Source organism: Sipha flava, unplaced genomic scaffold, assembly GCF_003268045.1.
Source record: "Sipha flava isolate LNK unplaced genomic scaffold, YSA_version1 38_pilon_pilon, whole genome shotgun sequence".
Taxonomy (NCBI): domain Eukaryota; kingdom Metazoa; phylum Arthropoda; class Insecta; order Hemiptera; family Aphididae; genus Sipha; species Sipha flava.
The window spans coordinates 844,959-868,399 of NW_020273099.1; the positions used below are offsets into that span (position 1 = coordinate 844,959).

At 29.7% G+C, this 23,441-nt stretch overlaps 1 protein-coding gene across 1 annotated transcript; it reads left to right on the forward strand.

The window, feature by feature from the left end:
* The first annotated feature begins 6,296 nt into the window (after positions 1-6,296).
* Positions 6,297-23,382, forward strand: LOC112688307. Its single transcript, XM_025561444.1, has 13 exons — positions 6,297-6,383; positions 10,302-10,462; positions 10,549-10,843; positions 10,946-11,145; positions 12,773-12,926; positions 13,530-13,565; positions 14,035-14,208; positions 17,997-18,179; positions 19,098-19,226; positions 22,064-22,177; positions 22,715-22,825; positions 22,896-23,105; positions 23,174-23,382. The coding sequence occupies exons 1-13, from the start codon at positions 6,362-6,364 to the stop codon at positions 23,380-23,382; spliced, it is 1,998 nt and encodes a 665-aa protein (XP_025417229.1). The 5' UTR covers positions 6,297-6,361.
* The last annotated feature ends 59 nt before the right edge of the window (positions 23,383-23,441 follow it).

Below are 23,441 nucleotides of genomic sequence, written 5' to 3' on the forward strand. Positions count from 1 at the left end.
AAGTAAAATGTGTAATTATGGAATCATTCATATAACACTATAATTATTGTATTATCATTTATTATTTATTATTAAAACTGTACGTATAAATGTGTCAAATATTTATTTTATGTAATATTATTCAAAAAGAAGCTATAATTAAAAATATATTTGAGTGTTTAAGCCTAATTTGAAAATTTGATTATTCAAATATTTGATTAAAATGTAATTTTAAGAAATAACTTAAATGTAGTACATGAAAACTTATAATTTTTTTTTATCAAATATGTGTGATATAATCTAGTGTTTTTGTCATATTTCTTGAAAAAAATTTGTGTCCTTGAGAAATTAAATTAGAATTAATTTCATCTCTTGGTTTGGTGTAAGTTATTGGCAAAGATTGTAGGATAGGAACGGTCTATTTCTGGAGTCTTTTGTCTGGAAGGATTCAGTTGATAGATAGGTGTTCCACTGATACCGTGGCATTGCAAGAGGTGCATTTTTGTTGTTTTCCTTTGGTTATTAGATGTTCATGAGTATATAGGGTGTGGCCAATCCTTAATCTGTTGATTGTGGTTTAGTGTTGGCATGGGAGTAATACGTCATGTAACCATGGAAGAGTGGTTGATTTAATTTCTTCAAGTTATTTGTTTTTTACTAGTCTCCATTCTTATTGACATATTTGACTTGGGTTTATATTTATTAGTTCTATGTTAAGAAAAGTTATTAGGTTCCATAATTTAATAGGTTCTTTGGTTGCCTTTTTAGCCATTTCATCTACTATTTCATTTCTAATAATATTATTGTGTCCTGGTACCCAGACAAATCTAATATCTTGTGGTATGGAATAACAAAATAATTCTAACAAGTGATTAAACTTCTTTAGTATAAAGTTAAAATATTTTTAAAACCCTATTTGGTACTGTTATTTATTATAGAATATTAGTATTTATTTACTTTATAATCAATTTTACTACTTTTGTTCTTACGACATTATTTAACTTAGCATTGGATACAAGTTAGACTGCAAAAACTAATTTTATAATTTAATCTTTGTTTCGGTCACCAGTTTTTAAAAATACCAAATTAGGACATATTAAAATTATATTTTTTTATGTTCTTATGAAGTAATAAATATTTGTAGTTTGTATTTGTTAATGTGTAGAAATGTGTAATAAAGAATTTAAGACCCGTTTTTGTTGACTACAGCTTATCTATATATATTTATCAATTGTGGTCAAAATTAGTATATTCTTTACCAGGTCTGAATCTACCATTTCTCTCTGGTTTATATTAACAGGATTGGGTCAAGAGGAGGGCTATAGCTCTGTGCTACAAGTTAAAAGAGATCATAATGCGTTTTAAAATCGTCTGATAAAAATTATAAAACACTATTATATCAATTTAAGATAGATACAACATATAAGGTATTATCATATTGCATCCTGGATAGAATCAAACCTCTGGCCGAACAAGTGGTGGGGGACTATCAATGTGGATTCAGGCAAAATAAGTCAACGACAGATCAGATATTTATAATCAGACAGTTATTCAAGAAAAGCTGGGAATATAATAAGGAACTCCATGTTATCTTCGTTGATTTTCAAAAGGCGTATGACAGTATAGATAGAACTAGCATAACCAAAAAATTTTGAAACATTTCCATTTCCCAAGGAAAATAGTACATTTAGTTGAAGCTAGTATAATACAAACTAAAGTCAAAGTAGGAAACGCGACGTCGAGGATGGTGGAGTTAAGAACCGGACTTAGACAGGGGGATGTCTTGTCGCCAGTACTTTTTAATTTAGTATTAGAGAAGGTGATCCGAGAAATAAATATTGGAAGAGATGAAGGAGTAAGAATGGATAGAACTTGCTTTAGTCTACTCGCCTATGCAGACAATATAGTCTTGCTAGGAGAAGATGAACAAAAAGTGGCAGGTTAATAGAATCGGCAAAGAAGGTAGGGCTACATCTTAACATAGAGAAAACGCAGTACATGAAAGTTAGTAGGGAACTAGATAACCTTCAGGAAACCGAAACCATAACAGTTGGTCAGTACGAGTTCAGAAAAGTAGAAGATTTCAAATACCTGGGCACGATTGTAACACAGAAAAATGAATGTCAAATTGAAATTCAACAAAGAATAAAAATGGGAAATAAATGCTTCTATGCACTAGGCAAACTACTAAGCTCGAAAGTCCTGTCAAAAGAGGTTAAAACTCAGCTGTATTTGACAATCATACGACCAATAGTCATGTATGGTTCACAATGTTGGACGTTACGAAAGACTGAGGAGAAAAGATTAGCAGTTTTTGAGAGGAAGGTACTTCGTAAAATATATGGACCTATATATGATCAAGTGCTTCAAGGATGAAGAAAAAGGCATAATCAAGAACTGATGGAGCTTTTCAATAGACCAAATATTATAAATGAGATCAAACGGAGTAAGTTGGAATGAGCAGGACACGCAGTTAGGAAGCAAGATTCAATGGTTCAAAGGGTACTCCAAGAAAAACCAAAGAGGAAAAGACCACTGGGTAGACCAAGGCTACGCTGGGAAGATGGAATTAAAAAAGATTTCCTAAGTACTGGTGGAGCGGAATATGATCACATGGACTGGAAGGAGGTAGTGGAGAATAGAGAAGAATGGGAAAGGATTTGTTCTATGGCAAGATGATCTCAAAGGCCTTAAAAAGAAAAATTATATATCAATTTACTATGAATTATAGGCGTGCGCACGGGGGATGCCGGTTGTTCCCGGGCACCTTCCGAAACGTTCTACACGAGACCCTATAATTTAAGTCTTAAACTATAAAGGGCCCGTATTTTAACTGATTTGGCTCAAATTAAATGTAATTTATTCTAAATCATTTGGTAAAGAGTAAACAATATTTCGCAATAGAAACAATAAAACAAAATGTCCTAAATTTTCGTGCAAACATTTTTTATGATAATATAACAGCTAAAATTGACTGTAAAATTACAAATCATAAATAGATTAAGCTATTCGAGAAAACATGTTCGTTGGGACTAATATACCACAATATTCAATATAAAATTAAAGTTATGTTTATTTCATTATTTATACATTTTGATTTATTAAATATATCGACGCGTTTTGTTAAGATAGGGCCCATAAGTATTAAGGCCCCCATACACGGTCAGTTTTGAATGACAATCAACGTGATTGACATTCATGACTGACCGTATATGTATATGACTGATAATGACTGACAGTCAAATTTTATGACTGATGAAATTCAAACATGTTTGAATTTTTATCATCAGTCAAGATGATTGACATTCATGATTGACCGTGTATGTCTATGAATGTATAATTTATCAGTCGATCTAGTCGAATTGTGTGGAGCAGTCGAGTCTTGTTTTGTCTTTTTTTGTCGTAAATTATGATCAGAGAATGAGTTTTTTTTCGTCAACCATTCTTTAACCCAGAATCTTTTCTTTCTCTTTTTGGGTTTCTTTGCATCATCACACGCGAGATAAATGGCAATACCAATAAGTGCATCTTTATCCATTTTAATAAATTGACAAACTCAAAAATATTTATAAAAATACCTATAAATAAATATAGGTATATAAAAAAATTAATTAAATGTACACAGCACAAAACAATACAAAACAGCACGAATAAGTACTTATTCGTAAAGTGTACACTTTTGAACTGACAAAAAAATTGAACGATTGTCATTCTTGATTGATTGTGTATGGAAGATATCAATCGTCAGTCAATGATTAGTTTCGACTGTCAATCACGTTGATTGTAATTCAAGACTGACCGTGTATGGGGGACTTTATAGGCACCTCTTGACATACTGGTCTGTGCACGCCTATGCTATGACTATACAACAATATAAAAATATTCTACAGATAAATCCACAGAAAAAGAATAAAATGATAATTGTGTACCTAACTAGCTTTCATTCCATTCAGAATCAAAATGATTGTGAAATGGACATGACTTAAAAAATTAAAAATCTATGTACCTACCTACAATTTTTCAAAAATGATTGAATATTTCATCCTCAACGCAGGTATAGGTTCTTAAATGATTGTAATAATGTATTGATTATATAATTTAAATATCACACCTATTGTTTAGCAATACAAATCATTTTTAGTTATTGTATTTTCACAAAAAAAAATAATAGTCAGATAAATATTTTTTCGATACAAGCTATAAAAAAAATTATTGATTATATAGTAAACGCTGTAGTGGCGTGAACTTTTTTTTCCTATGATGCAACTACCTTAAATAAGTACCCACCCACCAATTTTTTTACACTTTACTTTTCACACATTTTAAATGCAGGTTCAACCCTCCGGCATGTGCATTAATGTCCGGTAAATTACAGCAATCTTAAGATAGTAAAAAAATAATTTATCCCATATGCAAAAAAATTGTGTCTTGAGTTGCCTTATGTTTGGCTAACCTCTGAACCAATTCATGAAAGTACGTACCTACATTTTTTGTAATGTATATTTAATTATAAATTAATTTAATGCTGAAATTTTGTGTACTTTGCTTGGTGAAAATTAATTCGGAGAAAAATTATTCTAATTTAAAACGCTTCAGCTTTTAAGTAACGAGTTTTAGTTTTACAATTTATAATTTTTTTGTATAATAATTGTAACCATTTTCATTTTTTTTTTTTTTTTTGTTAATTTTGACCATGCACTCGAACTGAAACATTTTACACCTTTTATCTCCAGACAGGTACCAGAAAATATATTATAATTAGGTACTTGGTTATTTTTTACTAATAACATTTATAAGTATTTTTAAGTTCATAGGTACCATTATGAAAATTGTATCCAATATTAGTGAATACTGATTATAACAATCTAATTGATGTTACTCCTTACACAGTACAATCCATTCATTCTATATTTAAAGAATTTCTCTATAATGTAACGTAAAGTAAGTGTAGGGACGGCCTGGGAGAAAAATTCAGGCTGGGAAAATTTATTACCCTGGTCACATATGGCAAAAAGACATAATAAATAATTATAAGCAACTATTAAGACTTGATAAGTGTAACTATATACATTTTATTTTATCAATAACTTATAACAACACAGTACACAGTTTCTACAACTATTATACATGACTTAATTTCTCAGCACCCCCGTCTCTCGTTCGTGTCGACGAAACATACACAATAATAAAAATGCTTTTCTATACCTATCCCAAAATACCCATATTACCTTCTAATAGACGCACCGTTGTAAATAATACAACAATTTTATATTTATTTGTTTATTCAACTTATATTCTATTTTTATTTTATTGGCGGTTATGGGTATTACTTTGAAATTTTATTATCTGTTTTAGACAACTTTTGAAAAATAAAAACTGCTTTTATAAACTAAATAATTATTCAAAAAAAAAGTGATGCGACTAATAGGCCCAAATCCCAAAAAATCAGGCCACCGGGAACCTCCCGGTATCCCGGTGGACCAGGCCGTCCTTGAGTAGGTGCCTAATATTTACCTAGGTATGTAGGTCGTATATGACTATATAAGTATAAATTATAAGCTAGCCGTCTAGGTCCTGGAGTCATTAAGATACCCACCCCCAGTTTTGTATGAGACAGCAGCCTCATAAAATAGCTATTCACGCCACCACTAAGTAGATTACTTATTGCATAAATAATATTTGACAACTTAGTAGGGATTTGTCTAGGCATACATTACCATATTGTTTAATATAGTTAAATTAAACAATTAGTATTGAATCATTATCCAAAGAATAAAAAATAATATCAGTCGTAAAATGATGTCTAATTATTTAAGCTTTAAATTTAGAAGAACTGAGAACACTTAGAATATAGTTGTATAGTCGTCAATATTATATGACTATTATACACATAAATACCTAAATATATATTATATATATATATTATTTTTATATAAAAATGAATTTACATATTTTATTAAATAAATTTAGTTCATAAAAAAACGAAGCATTTTGAAATCAAAAATCAAAAATTGGGTTTTTAACTTGATAAATTGACAATCTGTTTTATTTTACACTTATCGATAAGAAATTATCTTCCTAGCATCTACTTAACAGTAGGAATGGTTTTATTCAACTTTATTTATCTGTCTAATTAAAGTAAATTTTATGAATAGGGTATTGATTAGTGTTTAAAATTTACTCATCATTAAATAGAAAAAAAAAAAAAAAAGGATCAATAACTGGTTGTTAAAGGTCATTTTTCTTAGAAACCTTTTATATATAATCATAATAATATCCTTGTGGAAGCCTTACTATTTTTTAAGGTTATATACGTTGAATGATTTTAGTCAGTATAGTTATATTGCTAAATAGATGATAGAAATCCCGAATTCACTAAATAATGGATCAGTTGATAAAAATAGGTATATATGTTTTTTTTATAGTTAATTTTAGTATTCTTGGTAATTTAAGTAATTTAGAGTAGCTGTTATTTTATAGTTATAAAAATAATTTTTATCATCATTATATTTTAGTCATTTTCTAACTTATCAACAAATATTACAACTAAGTAGGTAAATTTTTCTTTGATGTTGTGTTTTATAGTTTCATGCTATAGATTAAAAATCATATATATTAATCATAATTTGCAGTGCTGTCATTAGCGAGCAGGAAACTTAGGCAATTGCCTAGGGCATACATACAGTGGCGCACGTAGGGGGGGTAAAGGGTTGTAACCCCTCTCCGAAATTTTCTCCGATGTTTAGATTAAAATTTACAAATTTTACAAATTTGAAATATGAAGAGCTAGAATTGAAAACCTAGTATCATTGATTATAGAATAGTTTATTCTATTATCAATGCTATTATTTAAGTCAAAATATATTAAGGATTTGCATAATTTTGTTAATTGTAAAATGTGTTAAATTATTACCTTGACCCCCCCTCACCGAAAAAAAAATCCTGTGTGCGCCACTGCATATATAAATTGGGGACCTACAATTTGTTAAGTTAGAATAGTCAGATATATTAAGATGTAAGGAAATTATACTGCATTTGCCTAGGGTCTTGCAAAATTTTGCGACGGCACTGATCATTCGTATCTCTATGGTACTTACTTTTTAAATTATTTTAGAAATTTTAGAAAAAAACAGTGAAAGTGAAATCCTCATTAAAACTAATTTTTTTTACTGAATTTGGTACTCTTTACTTCAACAAATGTTTTCTGATGTAATTTTTTGAAATTCAAAATTTGCTTGTTAAATATTGTAATTATGGCCTATACTAAGTACAAGAAAAACCATATTGTTCTAACAATACCTAATTTTAAATTCATTATCTTACAGTTTTATGAGTTATGATATTATTATCAATATAAGTTTTGAAAAAAAATTTTATTTTCCAAGCATCACTCCGAATAATCATTATTATGTATTTACCAAAATATTGCGTGGTTATTTATGAATTTAAATACTTGCAACTTAATACATGTTCGCTTAGTTATCAACGAATTATTTGATTTGTTGACTTTAGTGTTGGACAAATAGTAATCTGATTAATTATTAACAATTACGATTACAATTTGTAATTATTAAACATAAGATAAATTAATGTAATAAATTATTGTTAATTTGTAATTATGACTAATTTTAATGATTAATGATAAGTACTTCAATAGCGGGTTCAAGTTGAATAATAGTCATATTTTGAAATAAATATTTAAAAATATGCAGTTTATTGACCATTGTAGTATATTTTACATGTATTATCAATGGCGCTCACAGATTTAATAAATGTACCTAGTGTTATTTGTCATCTCTTACCAAATTTTTAAACGAGGCATTTTTTGCAACATAAAACTAAATGATTGTGCAAAAACTTAATGTGATAATGTAACAGTTGCAATTGATTACAATAGTACAAATCATAAATAATTGAAGCTATCTTTTTCTCTTTTTTTTTTTTTATTTTTAAAGAAATTTACAATCATACATAAAAAAAAAAAAACAATAAATAAATATGATAAATATTATGAATAACAATGACATGAATAGCATGATTGAAGAAGAGGCCCATTGGCAACACCCTCATAGTTTTAATTTGTAATTTGACAATTTATTATAATAGGTCACAAAACTAGCTCCTTTTTAAACGTCGTTTTGGATTTCCAGGTAGGGTGTGAGAGGACATATTTTTTATAAGTGGATTTTTGTGGGAGTCGAGTTTGGAATGGAATCTTTTGTAGTGAGTGGTAGCTAGTTCTTTAATGGTTGTTATGTTGAGGTCTTTGTAAAGCGAAACATTACTTATGTACTGTTGCGCCTGTGATTAGTCGAAGAGTGATGTTCTGATGAGCTTGTATTGGACGAATGTTGGAAGGTTTAACCGGTCCCCAAATTTGGATTCCATAAGACCGGATGGGTCTTATTATTGTTTTGAATATTAATAATTTTGTTTTGAGGCTTACTTTGGATTTTAGCAGTGGACGAAGTTTGTGAAGCCTATGTTTGCTAGTATGTTTGCTGCTTGTCTTTTTTATTTTAAATGGGGTCCCCATGTGAGGCGCTTATCTAATGTTAAACCTAAGTATTTTATTTGATCAGATGATGGTATGACTTTATTGTTGACAGTAATATAAGGGTAGTGATGTTTTTTTAAGGTAAATGTAATATGGGCAGATTTATTTTCATTTATTTTTGTTTTCCATTTTTAGTTCAATTTTCATTTTCAAGTTTCAATTTTAGAAGTATGTTTCTGAAAGTTGTCAGAAGCAGTGATGGAATTTTTGTTGATGGACAGAATAGCAGTGTCATCGGCATGGGTTGCTAGTATCGTATTTGGGTCGGTGGGTATATCGGAAGTGAATATATTGAATAAATCCGGAGATAAATCACTACCTTGTGGAACCCCTGCGTGTATATCAAAAGAATCAGAATTTTTATTACCTTGGCGTACTTGAAAATTTCTGTCTTGGGTCTTAATAATAATTTAGTAATAACTTAATAATAAGTTGAGCCTTTTCGAAAAGTTTACCAAGGACTGGAAGTAAACTTATGGGACAGTATGACGAAGATAAGTGTTTAGGTTTATTTGGTTTGTATACAAATATAATGACTGTAAATTTCCAGATTTTAGTGAAGTGGGAAAATCTTAGCACAGAATTATACATGTGGGTGAGCAATGATAAAGTTTTGAGAGACAGATTTTTCAGAATTTTGTTTGTAATGAGGTCATTTCCAGGTGCCTTGCCGGGAGGTAATTTTTTAATTATATACTGAATTTCACCAGGAAAGATGGGTTTTGCAGGTAGTGACATAGGTAGCGAAGCTGATAGAAATTGTTGAATTTCAATAATTGTGTTGTTTTCGGGATCGGTGCACGAATGAGGCTGGAATGTTTCAGCTAATTGAGAATATACAGATACAGAGAATGTACAGAATATACGTTGCAATTAAAAATGTAAATGTTGAGGTGGTTTTAAATCATATTATCTATACTTCATACGTACCGAAAAAAGTGAATTGAAGAATTACTTGTAAAAGCGATTTGAACAGTAAGCAACACAAGAAACAGGCATATTTAATAAATATTAGTTACTAAATAGTATATAATTAATATTGATGTGTGGGGAATAGTGTTGATACAATATTTTGCCAACCCAAAACATGGCGGACAAATGATAACATAAATCAATGCGTGCTTCAAGTGATATCGGAAGTTCGTCATCTAGTATAATATAGATAGATATCTGTGACATTTTATGCAACAGCATTGTACTTTATGGAACCGATAAAGATATTTATATAATAGTTTATCGACTCGATAACAAACCTTATCGAACTGTTTTTATTGATCGTTTATGCAACCCGACATTACGGTGCGTCCTAGGTGAACGCGATTTTGCGAGCGGCCGAGCGGGCGGGCGACGCGATAAAATTCAAAATAGATTTAATTTATGGAATGTCCTATCTAGAAGTTAAACAAGCGGGCGGGCGGGGTTAGGTTATATTTTTGTTTCTGACGCGGGCGACTAGTACTATTTTCGAATACTTCAATTCGGTTATTTGTGTATTTTAATTGATAAAACTACAAATCGTCCGCCCGCGACCAGGACGCTCGCGCACTCGCAAAATCGCGTTCACTTAGGACGTACCGTTAGTGTTATTTATACGTGTTATATGCTTTTCATGATTCAGTGAAATTATAATTATAGGGTCCCCAAATTCATTTTGGTCTTCATCCATACATAAATATTTTTTTATATAGACAAATTTTTTCTTAAATCATGCTATTAATAAATTATACTTATTATCTGTTAGATATACATTTAATATAAATTGCAGTTTGTTTATTGACGATAATATTTCAAATCATCGATTGTTCTTTGAGTGTCAAACGGTACGACATCTGTAGACCGTTCAATCAAAAACGAGTTTATACTACAATCGGATCCCGAGGAATCATTTCTGCTAAAACCGATACTTTTAATTACTCAAAATTTAATGTAAGTGTAGAACTATAATATTATTATGTTTATATGATATTTTCGAAATAATTAATTTTTTTCTCATAAATTCCATTGCGTTGTAGGAAAGTTTTTACAAACAATGTTCTTTACACATTCTTTCATGTTCGTCATGTATGATAAATTTACGTTTTAAAGATGTTGATTTACCATGCACCAATAATATAAACAGCAGAGAAATAATCTGTAATTCCATATGTATCACTGAACCACCCTTTTCGACACGGTCTTTAAAATGTGTCAACGGCACAGTAAAAAATTCTTTGATTTATTACAAATCGATTACAAGCCAGGTAAATATAAATGTCCTCATTAGACATCCACGCAGCCGTGCATTTATAGCAGAATACTTGATTACCAGTAAGTTTATTTTATTGTACTTTTATAAAAATATGATTTTTATGTTAGTGTCTAACTACCTAGCACGAGTGGTACTATAATAAACAATATTCGATTTAACAGGAAATACACAATTGACAGAAGCAACACCAGAATTTAATTCAGAAAATATTTCATTTGGTGGATATATCAGTACTCCGTTCTTCCCCATTTCTTATCCGGATGACTTGACATTTGAACAAGTGATAAGTTGTAAAATACCAGTGTGCCTGATACATTTAATTTTTGTCGATTTTCAAATTGCCGAAGAATCCATTGTTGAGGTGCCTACCTATATTAGCCTATCAGGGGCATATTTAAATATATTTTGTTGGAAAAGCTTGGTATTTTTTCCAAAGTGAATTCCTGACTCGTCCTCGGCTCCGCCATTAGTAGGGTAGTCTAGGTTTGGCAGGGCAGCGTAGTAAAACATTTTGTAATACATATGTTTGAATGCACGAGCTTTGCATTGCTTTGCTTTGCATTTTGCAGTGTAGGGTATCGCAGCAGTTTTCTGTATTGTTTTAGAACTTATTAGCGCATATTGGGAGGCAAGTCAGGACAGAGCTGTACTATGCCTATGTTAGTTTGTGACCCCCCTCCCTTGATAATTTTCTGAGGTTTTTACAAATTCTACGTAGGAAAAAAAATGATTTATCTTGAAGACATGAAATGGCTGCTTGATATGGAATAGAGAAAATAGACTGAGATGATTTCAGCATATGATTAAGCAAGAGGAAACAAAATCAGATAATAATTATGAAAATGAACGTTGAAGGGAAAAGAGGGAATCCAAAAAAAGAGATGGTTGGATACGGTTGAAAATGAAATGAGAGTCGTTAGTGTGTATGTATGGGATGTAAAAAATTTCGATTATGAGTAGAGGTTCAGAACATGGGTGGTTGACTCCAAACAATTTGGAATAAGGCGAAGGAAAAGAAGACACAATTTTAAAATATTGTTTATTAAATCAAGATTTTTTAAAAAATGTACGAAAGAAGAGGCTTCAATCAAAGCCGTTCGACTTTACGAAGTTTAATTTGACACTCGACATTTTCTATCTGTCAAAATATTATGATAATAAATTAAATTCATCAAGATTTTTTTTTTTTTTTTTATAAAACTACTTTTCTACAGTTTTTTACATTAAATTACAGAATAGAAAAAGAAGTTCATCAAATTCATTATTGGAAACTGATTCAGAACTTAAATTTTCGGCTATCATATTATCGTTTATGACTGAATGGACGGTGATGTAGAACTGCGCACAAGGACGGATTCAGCATCTATATACAGTTGAATTATACTTCATAGGAAAAATTATATAATATAGCTGATCATATATATATATATAGCATATATATCATGTAGGAGTGTCTTGGTAGGGGGCTTAGATCCCCGAAAAATAATGTGCCAATATTGTACTAAAACTCTCAAGATTTATTTTTATTAACTATTATTTAGTTCATCTAAATATATTTTATTTTTAATATTTTTTTTTTCATTAGTCGTAGCACTTGCCCCCAATGCTTTCCCTGGATCTGCTTAATAACTCCATTGTAATAAGCGCTCACCTAGTCAAAGCAGTTTTTCTTACGCTACGCTGCGTCGCCTGCGTTTCAATGTTGATCGTTACGATCAAAATCGCTGGACACAGTACATTTACTTGTTACGAATAATTCTTTATACAATTATATTGATCGTTTACGATTTACATCTGATTGGATATAAGTAGACTAAAAAAAAATGTTCTGCAATTTTGGGGGTGGAGAAGTTACAGCTCCCTCAGCCCAACTTTAAATACGCCCCTGATACCTATGTTGCTAAATCATCGGATTATTATAATTACTTGATTTCCAACGTTTATTTTAAATTGTTTGATTTTTATTGTATGCTTAAATTATATTACAGTTTTACGATTCGAATAGAAAAAGATTAGGAATAACCGGAGGCATAACATTTCGACCACCTGTGATTTTATCTTCTGGACCAGTGTTGTATATTAAATTCTTTGCTAACGCTGGATCTTCAGTTGGCTACAAAGCTCAATATTCTTACGTCAGAGGCTAGTACTTTCATCATTTTTATCAACATAATTTATTTTTAAGTATAAATTAATAAATAATACAGGCTAAGTTTGGCATATACCTACCTATACATTTTACTGCATAGTTATTTAGTATTTTTTTTGTTCGAGTATTAAATAACTCCTTGGGCGTATTGCCTAATTGCTCTAGTCACTCACTACATATATCATATTATTTCTCAAAGAAATACATTTTTTCTGATTGTATGAAACAATATATAATTGCATGAAAACTTCCACTGCAAATGCAATGGTCTTATTTGCGAGCGTTCTTATCTAGTCTTATATAAAATGAATTCATGTGGATTTTCACAAATGCACTTGCTAGTTGCTGTGTCCTTAATTAAATTATGATGATTGAGGGGTCCCCGAATTAATTCACCCCAGGTCTTAGAAATACTTAGGATGGCTCTAGTTTTAAACGGATAGCACAGGACACTATTATACTGCCTAAAATTAAATATAGCTAATATTAATAATAATAATAATCAATAAGCAAAAAAAAAAATGTATGGTAGGTACTAATTTCGTAGATTTTGTAAATAATGTATTGGAAATAATTTGAATTTATCTTTGTTTCAGGAACTGCTAAAGGTTTTGTTTTAAAACCAAATACTAGTAAGGAAATAATAAAATACATAACGTTTAGTAGTGATAATAAGTTTTACTCAGTGCTGGATTTAATAACATAAGGGCCTCGGATCCCGAAAAAAGGCTTGAATTGAAAAAAATCGTATTGGGTGATTGTTGAATGCCGAATGAATAGTAAATTTGATACAATCGAATGTATAGGTATATGCACTATTACTATTTAAAAAAAACAGTGGTGTACCATTAACATTGTTAAAAAGGTAGGAACTGAAAACAAATTTTCTTTGGGCCTCTAATTTGTATGGTAAGGCCCTGGGTACACTTCGCCTCTCCCCTAAATTCTGCACTGGTTGTAATAATAATATCTATATTAGATAATTTAATAGAATTTTTGAACGAAGCAATTACTTTATATATCTATTTTTTATTGTAGTTCTGTACATGTGTAATATTTTATAATTAAAAATAAAAAGATTTAGTTTTTATTTCAATTCAGATTGTGGAGGATTTGTGGAAAACAAAGGTGGAGCTATTACAATGATGCACATGGTCGAAGAGTTTGAACCTGACATGTTGTTTGACTGTATTTGGTTGTTCCGAATACCTCATAAATATTATAATTTTAAATCGCAATATTTGTACATGAAAGTCATAACATTAAAAGATTTAAGTGAGTGTTATAAATAGATGTAATTTATAATATCATATGTATAAATTGTAGAACGAGTAAGAAATTGTTTAACAAAGACAACTATATGTTCATGGGACCGAGCATTCGAGCCCGGGCCAGTGGTGTGTTGACCGTGATTTTGATGGGCAATCGCCCGATAATTTTATCGTATGTAGGGGTGGGTGGATGAGTATTAAATTTAGTGAGAAATTGTTGTCATCTAATTATGATATTTAACAAGAATCATATCTTCAATAATAACTTCCTAGTAAGTATACTAAGAAAAGTTATCCAAAGACGCGTACACATGAGCGCGCCGAACATGCAATGCAACATTGCACGAACGGCGCGCTCTTTCATGTAGACCATAGATTAGTATATATAGACGGTACTTGAAACACGCGCGCGCCGTTACTGCAACGGCATGGATTGAACCAGTTTTTGTCGGTTTTTCTGACGAACACAAAGGAATGTGCGGCGCAGTGTGGACGTATTTTTATTATCGTTGAAACGCGCATGCTGCTTTGAATCTGAACTATTCATGAAAATTTTCGCGGCAAACTGCGTGCATTGAAAGTGGATCGTTGGCAGGGGCGTATTTAAACTTACTTCTAGGGGTGGGCGACTCAAATTTTTTCTTTAATTCAGGCTCAAAATTTACAAGCAAAATTGTTGGTAATATTTATATCAGGTGAATCCTTAATATTTGTGGTTTTTTTTTTTTTTTTAATCTTAAGCCGGATCCACTTAGAATGATCTTTTGTGTAGTTCTTTTTTAACTCCTATCTGTGTTTTAATAGTTTCGCTTGAGTTTTATCTAATTTTGCACTAAGTATGGACTGGGTCTTCAATTAAAATAATATATATTATTTATCGTTATGGGACATATAAACGTTATAAGTATTTGAGTGTTTAACGCTATAAATAATTTAAACGTTATTCAATTTAAGAGTTTAAATGTTATACAAATTTCAACATTTAAAAAATTTTACGTTTACCATTATTGACAATTAAAACGTTATGAAAAATTTAGTGTTTTGCGTTATTTAAATTAGTGTAAAATTTGAAACGTTTTCAAACGTAGTAATACTATAAAATAAATTATATTTTTTGTTTCTTAATAAAATATCCATTACTTATATAAAAATTGTCTTGGTCTAAAAATTCTCGGGGGAAGGGGCGATTGCCCCCATTGCACCCCTTCAAATACGCCACTGATCGTTGGCGCTGCACGTGTTCGTAGTAAATTAAAAATTACACCGTGCCGCACGTGTAACGTTGCATTGCATGTTCAGCGCGCTTGTGTGTACGCGTCTCAATAGAGTGTCACGATATTGTAAATACAAACACTGAACAGTGGCGTATTTGGGGGGGGGGCATAGGGCTCCCCCCTTGGTCCGTGTAGTACATATCATAAAACACCATATTACTCAATACTTGTATTATACTATATAATGTATAATTAAATAATTATTTGATATGAAAACCAAAATAAAAATAGTAAATTGTAAATACAAATTGTTTAGCAATACCGAGTAAAATATAAATAGCAAAAGGGAAAATCGATAAAGCATTATCATATCTGGACTAGACCGTTTCTCTAGAACCGTTCGGAAAATACGTTAATACCGCATACGTTGCTCAGTTGCTGTTTGATTAGTTAATTGCCGAAAAGAGATTCAACGCATAGTGTGATCCTAGTCTAGTTGTGTAGTTGTCAATTACGCATTTTTTTACTTGTCAATGCATTATTTATAACTTAATTATCTACTTGTGTATATATATCAATATTTGTATAAATTGACAACCGAATTTATAAATATGCAACAAAATAAAAGAACATCAAAGATAACTAATTTTTTTAACTTAACACAAAAAACAATTAAAATAGAAACTGACGACGTCGTGGATGACGAACAGCATTTGTCACAGTCCGACTCGCAGAGTCTTATTTCAACGGACATCGAGAAGGCAGTGGCGTAGACGGGGTGTGGGTGTTTAAATCCCCCCATTGTCTTTCCAAATATAATAAATGTATTATTTATATTATTATATATTTATTTTAATAATAATGAAAGAAATTTATTTTTAATAATTAATGATAATATTATCACGGGTTTTCAACAACTTAACGCCTAAAATGTCTCAAATGGAGCCAGAATTGTAGTAGTAATGGATTCCTGATAGCTGAATGCGCTGGCGTTCTATATAAACATTTGTAAGCTTCAATTTATTGTTATCCGTGATCAATGTTGATCCATTACTGATAAACTATAATCAATTTTAACCGTTGTCATTTATTCCTTTTTATTATGTATAGGTTCTGTTAAAGTTAATTTTATATATTTTATATGTTTTGTAGTTACCTATTTGACTATTATATGATTATGCTTTTATTTTACTATAATTATAAATAAAATAAATAAATATAATAATATTTTATTATATTTTTTGCCTTTAAAATCGAGCAATTATTGAATTTTCCATAGAAGCTTTAAATACTTAGATAAATCAAGAAATAATATGGGGTAAAATTAATACACATTTTTTTTATATTAAAGTTTATACTTGTGAACATGAGATCCAGAAAAGACTTGAATATTCGGGAGCGTCTTTTTGAGTGATAAAATCTGATAAGTCTTGATATTAATGAATACACAATAGTCATTGTCATAAATCCTTAAACGCGCGTATACCCTCTAGTTTTTTTGCCGAAACACCACTACTTTTAGAGCTTATTTAGCGATTTTTAAGGTAATATTATAGCGCGTATTTATGCAATTTTAAGTGCTATAAAATCCCAACCCTGGTGATTACTATGTAAAATCGTGGTATAATCAGTAATCACGATTTCTGATAAAACTGCTTAAAATTTATATCACGATATACAAAAATGAGAATGTTGTTATCTGTTATTTTTTTTGTGTGATACTGTGATGAATTAAAATATGCAATTTTGTTTTTACTAATTTACCAAGATTTACAATCGAATTTAAATTTGTCAATTCATATAAGTATATTACATTTGGTAGCCCCCCCCCTTGTGAGATTTCTGGCTACGCCATTGACACTGAATATGGTTATAATGAAATAGCAATATATGTAGATTAGCATTATAATTTTAGTTTTAGTACCTACTACCATAGATTAAGTATATTTAATCTATGCTACTACTCTGTATTGAACTACTGAAGTAGTTTATAAATAAATAAAATCGTTATCGTACAACGTGAATTCCCAATTCCTCGTGACCTTAAGACTTAAGGGGTGGTAGCATAGTTGGAGATTCTGGAAAATATTGAGGAGAACTATCAAATATCTGGTAGCAAACGGCTCTGTGGAGCATTAGCTTCAAATTATAAATTGTGGGAAGGATTGCCTCTGGGTGCTAGGTCATTCAAAACAATAAATTGCCCGATAAAATATTTCACTTCACTATGCCACTGGCCCGGGCACATGCAAATCGCTGCATAGACAGTTATAGATCTATGGCAAGCAAATCCTCCCGCTGTCGGGAGGATAGTCGCTGACGTAAGTCGCTGACTTACGGGCTGTCAGTCGTTGTTTATCCAGCACAGCCTCTCATTAATTCATAAATGTTGTATTATTTTTAAATTCAATTTTATTATAATAATTATATACCTATTTGGTTGAATGTTCGAAAAATTATAAACTTTTAGCTTTATTGGGGGGAGTGATTTGAAATTCATGGCTTTCCAACCAAAAATACGCTATTACGAGTATTTACATTTTAAATTCAAATAACTGTTGGTGATTTAATTTTGTAGTCGAAAGCAATCTGAATATTCAAGAAGGACTCACATCAAACGGGCGTACAATGCCATGGAAAAACGGATCTTATTTTAAAGAATTAGTTGTGCCCATAGATGTTGGCTATTATGTCAGATTGACGGGAACGTTTAATTCCAGTTCTCGGCTAGAAATCGCCTACGCAGCTTTTTCCCAATTAAGTATATTTGCATAAAAATTAAATATGTTTAATATTATAAGTATATACAGATAGGTTAAAATAAATAGATGGTTGAGCTTTGGACACTTATAGTCACTTAGTTATTAGTCCCTTCAAATTCGTTATTAGTCCCTATAATATATTCATAGCAAATAATTAAAAAAAAAAAAGAAAAAAGAAATTGGTATATTACCTATATAAATTTTAAGTGGACAAATTACTTAAAGGTACTTAAAGTTGACCTTTATATACTATTATGTTAGATAAAATTGATGAGGATTTTGAAGAAAATATTCGGGACTCAAGTCCGTTTTTAATCTTAATTACTATTTGTGCCAATGAACATAGGCGTGCGCACGGGGGTGGCCGGGTGGGCCGCAGCCCCCCTGCGGACTCTCGATTTTTTTTCAATAAAAGTATATCTATACTATATAAGATAGCAAACATTTTTACATTTTACATGAATAAAATAAAGCCAGTTTTAATCTTATAGTATAGAATTGATATCTGTGAATAAATGTAATAAAGTTATTAGTTATTAATCGGACTAGTCAGAACTTGCATAAAATATAAAAATTGAAGATGTAATTGATACATTCAAAAACTTTACACCCGTGGACAGAAGGATGGAGTTGTAAATAGTATAATAATATGTAAATATAAAGATTTCTTAGATATAAATGGTGTAAGTTTAAATAATATTTATTTTTATATTTGCATATTGAATTAAATAAATAAATTATAAAATTTAAAATATTTAATTATACTAGTAGTTTTTAGTACAAGAATCTTTGGTTCACTTTTTTTAAGGGGCCCCCCTGCAGACAAAGTCTGCACACACCTATGCCTATGAATGTATTCGTATCCATTGTTAACTATGATCAACAATGCAATGATTAATAAAACATTTTCTGTTAAGGAGCGTGTAGCATAACAAACGAATTCCTCTGCAAAAATGGTCGCTGTATACCAAACAGATTAAAATGCGATAGTTTTGATCACTGTGGTGACAACAGTGATGAATCTGCAGACTGCTTTGAAGCTCACGGTCAGTTTAGTATAATATAATATTATTATACTAATTATAAGTACTTTTCTGTTGTGCTTAGATTTGTAGTGGCCAAGTAACTATGTAACTAAGATATTGTCTTCGAGGGGCATATATACAGTAAAACTTCGTTAAGACGCTCTCGAAGGGGAAATCGTAAAACCGCGCATTATGCGGGATAGCGTTATCCCGCCTATTAAAAGCGTTTTAAAAGTAATAATAGATAAAATAAATAAGAAAAGTTTTTATAATGTGATTTGTTATGTATTACACAGTAACATAAGTTGTACACATTTAAAATTAATAAAAAAAAAACATCAAATATACATACAAAAAAATTATTATTAGGAACATATTTTTTAATTATTATTTTTTGGATCAAAAAAAGTGGTAATGGTTGGTTGTTTTAGTACATTATTTCTATAATTATTCAATAAGAAATTTTCGATCCTACCTAGATATAGAAGCATGTTTTCAGAGCCATCAGTTGCAGAAAGTGCCTGTCTCAATGTAGATATTGATTGTACAGTACTAGCGATTGACGGAAGTGGTGGAAAGTATTCTTCCTCATCTTCATTAGGCTCATCTGGTTCATCGTTAACTGTAGCCTGATTGATAATTTCTTCGAGTTCTAGGGCCTCGTTCGTTATCAATTGGTCGTCAATGGATGTGTAGCCTAGATAAGCTTCTTCAAAGTCCCAAAATTCGTCTGAGTTCAAAATGTGGGGATCTTCTTGTGAGACGTTACCAAAGTAGGCTTTGTTGAAACAGTTTTTAATTACTTCTGGATAGCATCTAAAACATTGATTTTGGGGATTTCTTCATCGGTCATAGATTCCATTTCTCGTAAATACCGTTGAACTAATTTTTTACGGTATTTTTGTTTTAAAACTTTAATTTTAATAATAAATATCAATTTCTCTATTGATAACAGATAAACGTTTTAATGAAATTCTTATCGCTGAATGTATTAATCGGGTTTTTTTCAATTTTAAAATGTTTGAGAAGCCAGAAATTAAAGCGTATTATGCGGTGGCTTATTAAGCGGGTTTTATTCAATGTTAAAAGTGTACAAGTACCTGGGACCGGGAAAAATCCACGTATTAAGCGGAATGTCGTATTAAGCAAAAGCGTCTTAATGAGGTTTTACTGTATATATATTTATATTAAAATAGTCATTAAAATTAAAACATAAAAAAATATTTTCTACATTAATCAATGATTATATTATTACATATATATTCTATATTTTATTTTAATATAATCTATTCAAAATATTTGATAGTGGACTAGTTTCTACTAGGGGTCATTCATATTCATGTACATCGTGATCACGTGAATACGTGACTAGTATAATCACGTGAATAGGCATTAATAGAAAATTTGATTGTATAAAAATTAATAATTTATAGATGTTTTTCTAATGCTGGATACATAGTTGAGTACTTCAAAAGGACATGTTTACTGACTAAAAATGTAAACATGCTATTTTTATACCAAAATCGAGAATTGTTGCACTAAATATATTTTTGAGTTTAGACAGGCATTACATGAATGCAAGCCCATTTATAAAAAAATAATTAAAAATTATAAATATGATGTATTTTTTGTTCATTATTTTATTTATTTGGATAAATTTATTTCATGTAGTTCTATATATATTAAATTATTAACGTCATTATAAAAAAACATTTATCAATAGTATTATTTAATGAGAGTACCTAAACAGTTATACTTAATGTTAAGCCTAGTTTATATAGTCACTACATATAAGGACCTATAGTGACGAACGGGAATATATAAATTCACGGATTCACATGAATAAAATTGTAAATACACGTAAAATAAAATAACCAGGTAATATAAATTGAACCTTAATTTCATGTGAACAAAAGAAAAAGTATATACATTAAATAGGGAGCTCTAGTGTCTACTATATACATATTATGATAATTAATTAGAAATCAGCCACTTTATAACTCATTCTCTAGATCAGTGGTTCTCAAACTTTTTTTTCACGTACCACTTGATTATATCATCAATCGGTCACGTATCACTTATGATTAAAAATAGAACCATAAAAACTTTACATACCTAATTAAATATATTTATTTTAAATAAAAAGGCTGTAAAATACTACAATAAAATTATTATTTATTTATTGATATAAATTTATTAGTGTTTTTAAACTAATAAATGAATTAAATATCAAATTTTGAATTTCCGTTCTGCTACCATGTGGCCTTACGCGTTACACCATGTAGTCTTTCGAGTACCACTAGTGGTACGCGTACCACAGTTTGATAACCACTGCTCAAGATGGAATATTCAAAAAAAAATATTAATACATTATTTTAGTAACAATTTATTAATTTTTGTACATTTTTTTTCGACATTTCAATATAGCTACTTTGTTAAGTTGTATAATGACGATTTTCTTTTAAATATATTTAAAATTGGTTTAATTTTCAATGACTGAAAACAATTCATAGTATGTAGAAAATAATAATTACGAGTACATTGATTTTAAAATTTTATATTATTCATATTTTCAATATAGTTAATAACGTTTATATTTTACTGTCACAAAATTATCCAAGTTAGTTTAAGACTATTGATCATGTTAATATTTTATTATAAAAAAATTAAATAGCGAAGGGCCTTAATGGTCTGTAGAAGCTTTAAAAAAATAAAAAAAAATACGCTACAACAATTTGTTTAAAATTTTTTTATTGTCAATCCTCCATTTTATAAATTTCGGCAAAACCTATGCTTTTTTTCGTTCCGGTAAAATATTATGTAAAAATATTATTTTTATGCAATTATTTGTTTTATAGATGGCAAATCGGAATACATGGAAAATAGTTGGTATGCATACAAGTCTAACTATTATTTCCCAAACAACACATTATATTCAAAACAATATCAAATACTTTTGGGGTGTTTTATAGGTAGGTGATTGAAAGAAATAATATAATGCTTACACTAATAAAGTTTCAGTATATTGTTTTTTTATAAACATATGTTACATTTACAAGTTATTACATACAATTTTATATTTTTTCTAGGATACCTAAAAGTGTATAGGGTGGGTAACATCATTTATTTTACAAAAAACTAAGTTGGTGCTTTTCTTAAAATAGCCTCTTGTTCTTACACATTTTTTTTTTCATTTCCAGTATACAGACATTGACGAATGTACATACCTTATTATTTTTTATAGTATGAAAGTATTTAATGATTAAAATTACAACTTTAATATTTGATGTAATAAACAAAAATATCATAGTACAATAATTAATATTTCAGTAATAAATAAATTACACTTAACCAGTTCATATATTTTAACTATCTTAAAATGGAAAACTATAATAAACAATAAAAATAAACTAATTGAAGTTAAATTTTTATTTTCTTGTAAAAAAACATACATACAATGATTTTCTTATTATATAGAATAAAAATAAATTAAGTTATTACCATTGCAGGTTTTATAGTATTTTTAATAATAGTGTTATTAGCAGTCTACAGAATTTCAACGTGTTACCACTTTCAAACTGATTTTCAAAATAGGCTCATATCAATAAGTCAATTACTTTGTGAGTATCAAAATATAACATAAAATAACCAACCAATGATACTTTTTTAAACGCTTTTTGTATTTTTAAGTGGAAGGTATTCAGGTGGAAGATAATAGTTCTACTTCGGAAGCAGGAAGGGTAAATGCCAATTATTTAATTGATAATCCACCAGCATATGAATCACCACCAGACTATGAGGCACCTCCAAATTACGAAGAAGCAATCAAAATGTACAAAGAGTCAACGAAAAACAAAGATGATATTCTAAACATAGGCTTTATGGACATACAATCAAACTGCAAGTTTCTTTTTTTAATATGGAATTCAATAATATACATTTTTAATTTTGTATTTAATTCATTTTAGGTAACAGTCATATTTTTAATATGGATGTTAATAATTATCAAATATTATCAAATGAATATTTACAAGACAGTAACAATTTAATTTCTCTTTGTTTATGCTGTAGCAAAGGGAGTTATAATATTTTAGCATTAAATATTAATAATATGGATAGATGTTGTTTAAGTAAAATGTATTCATTACGAACATCAACAATAAATAATCAATATTGATTAGGTTCTAACTATAACCTAAATAAATAGTTATCTTTACTATTATAGTACACACACAA

Excerpts from the sequence above, each read along its gene's own strand:
- LOC112688307 (XM_025561444.1), top strand. The coding sequence starts at position 6,362 with ATGGATCAGTTGATAAAAATAG. Across the intron at positions 19,227-22,063 it reads AGACTGCTTTGAAGCTCACG|ATGGCAAATCGGAATACATG; the intron begins GTCAGTTTAGTA and ends TTTGTTTTATAG. Across the intron at positions 22,826-22,895 it reads ATCAATAAGTCAATTACTTT|TGGAAGGTATTCAGGTGGAA; the intron begins GTGAGTATCAAA and ends TGTATTTTTAAG.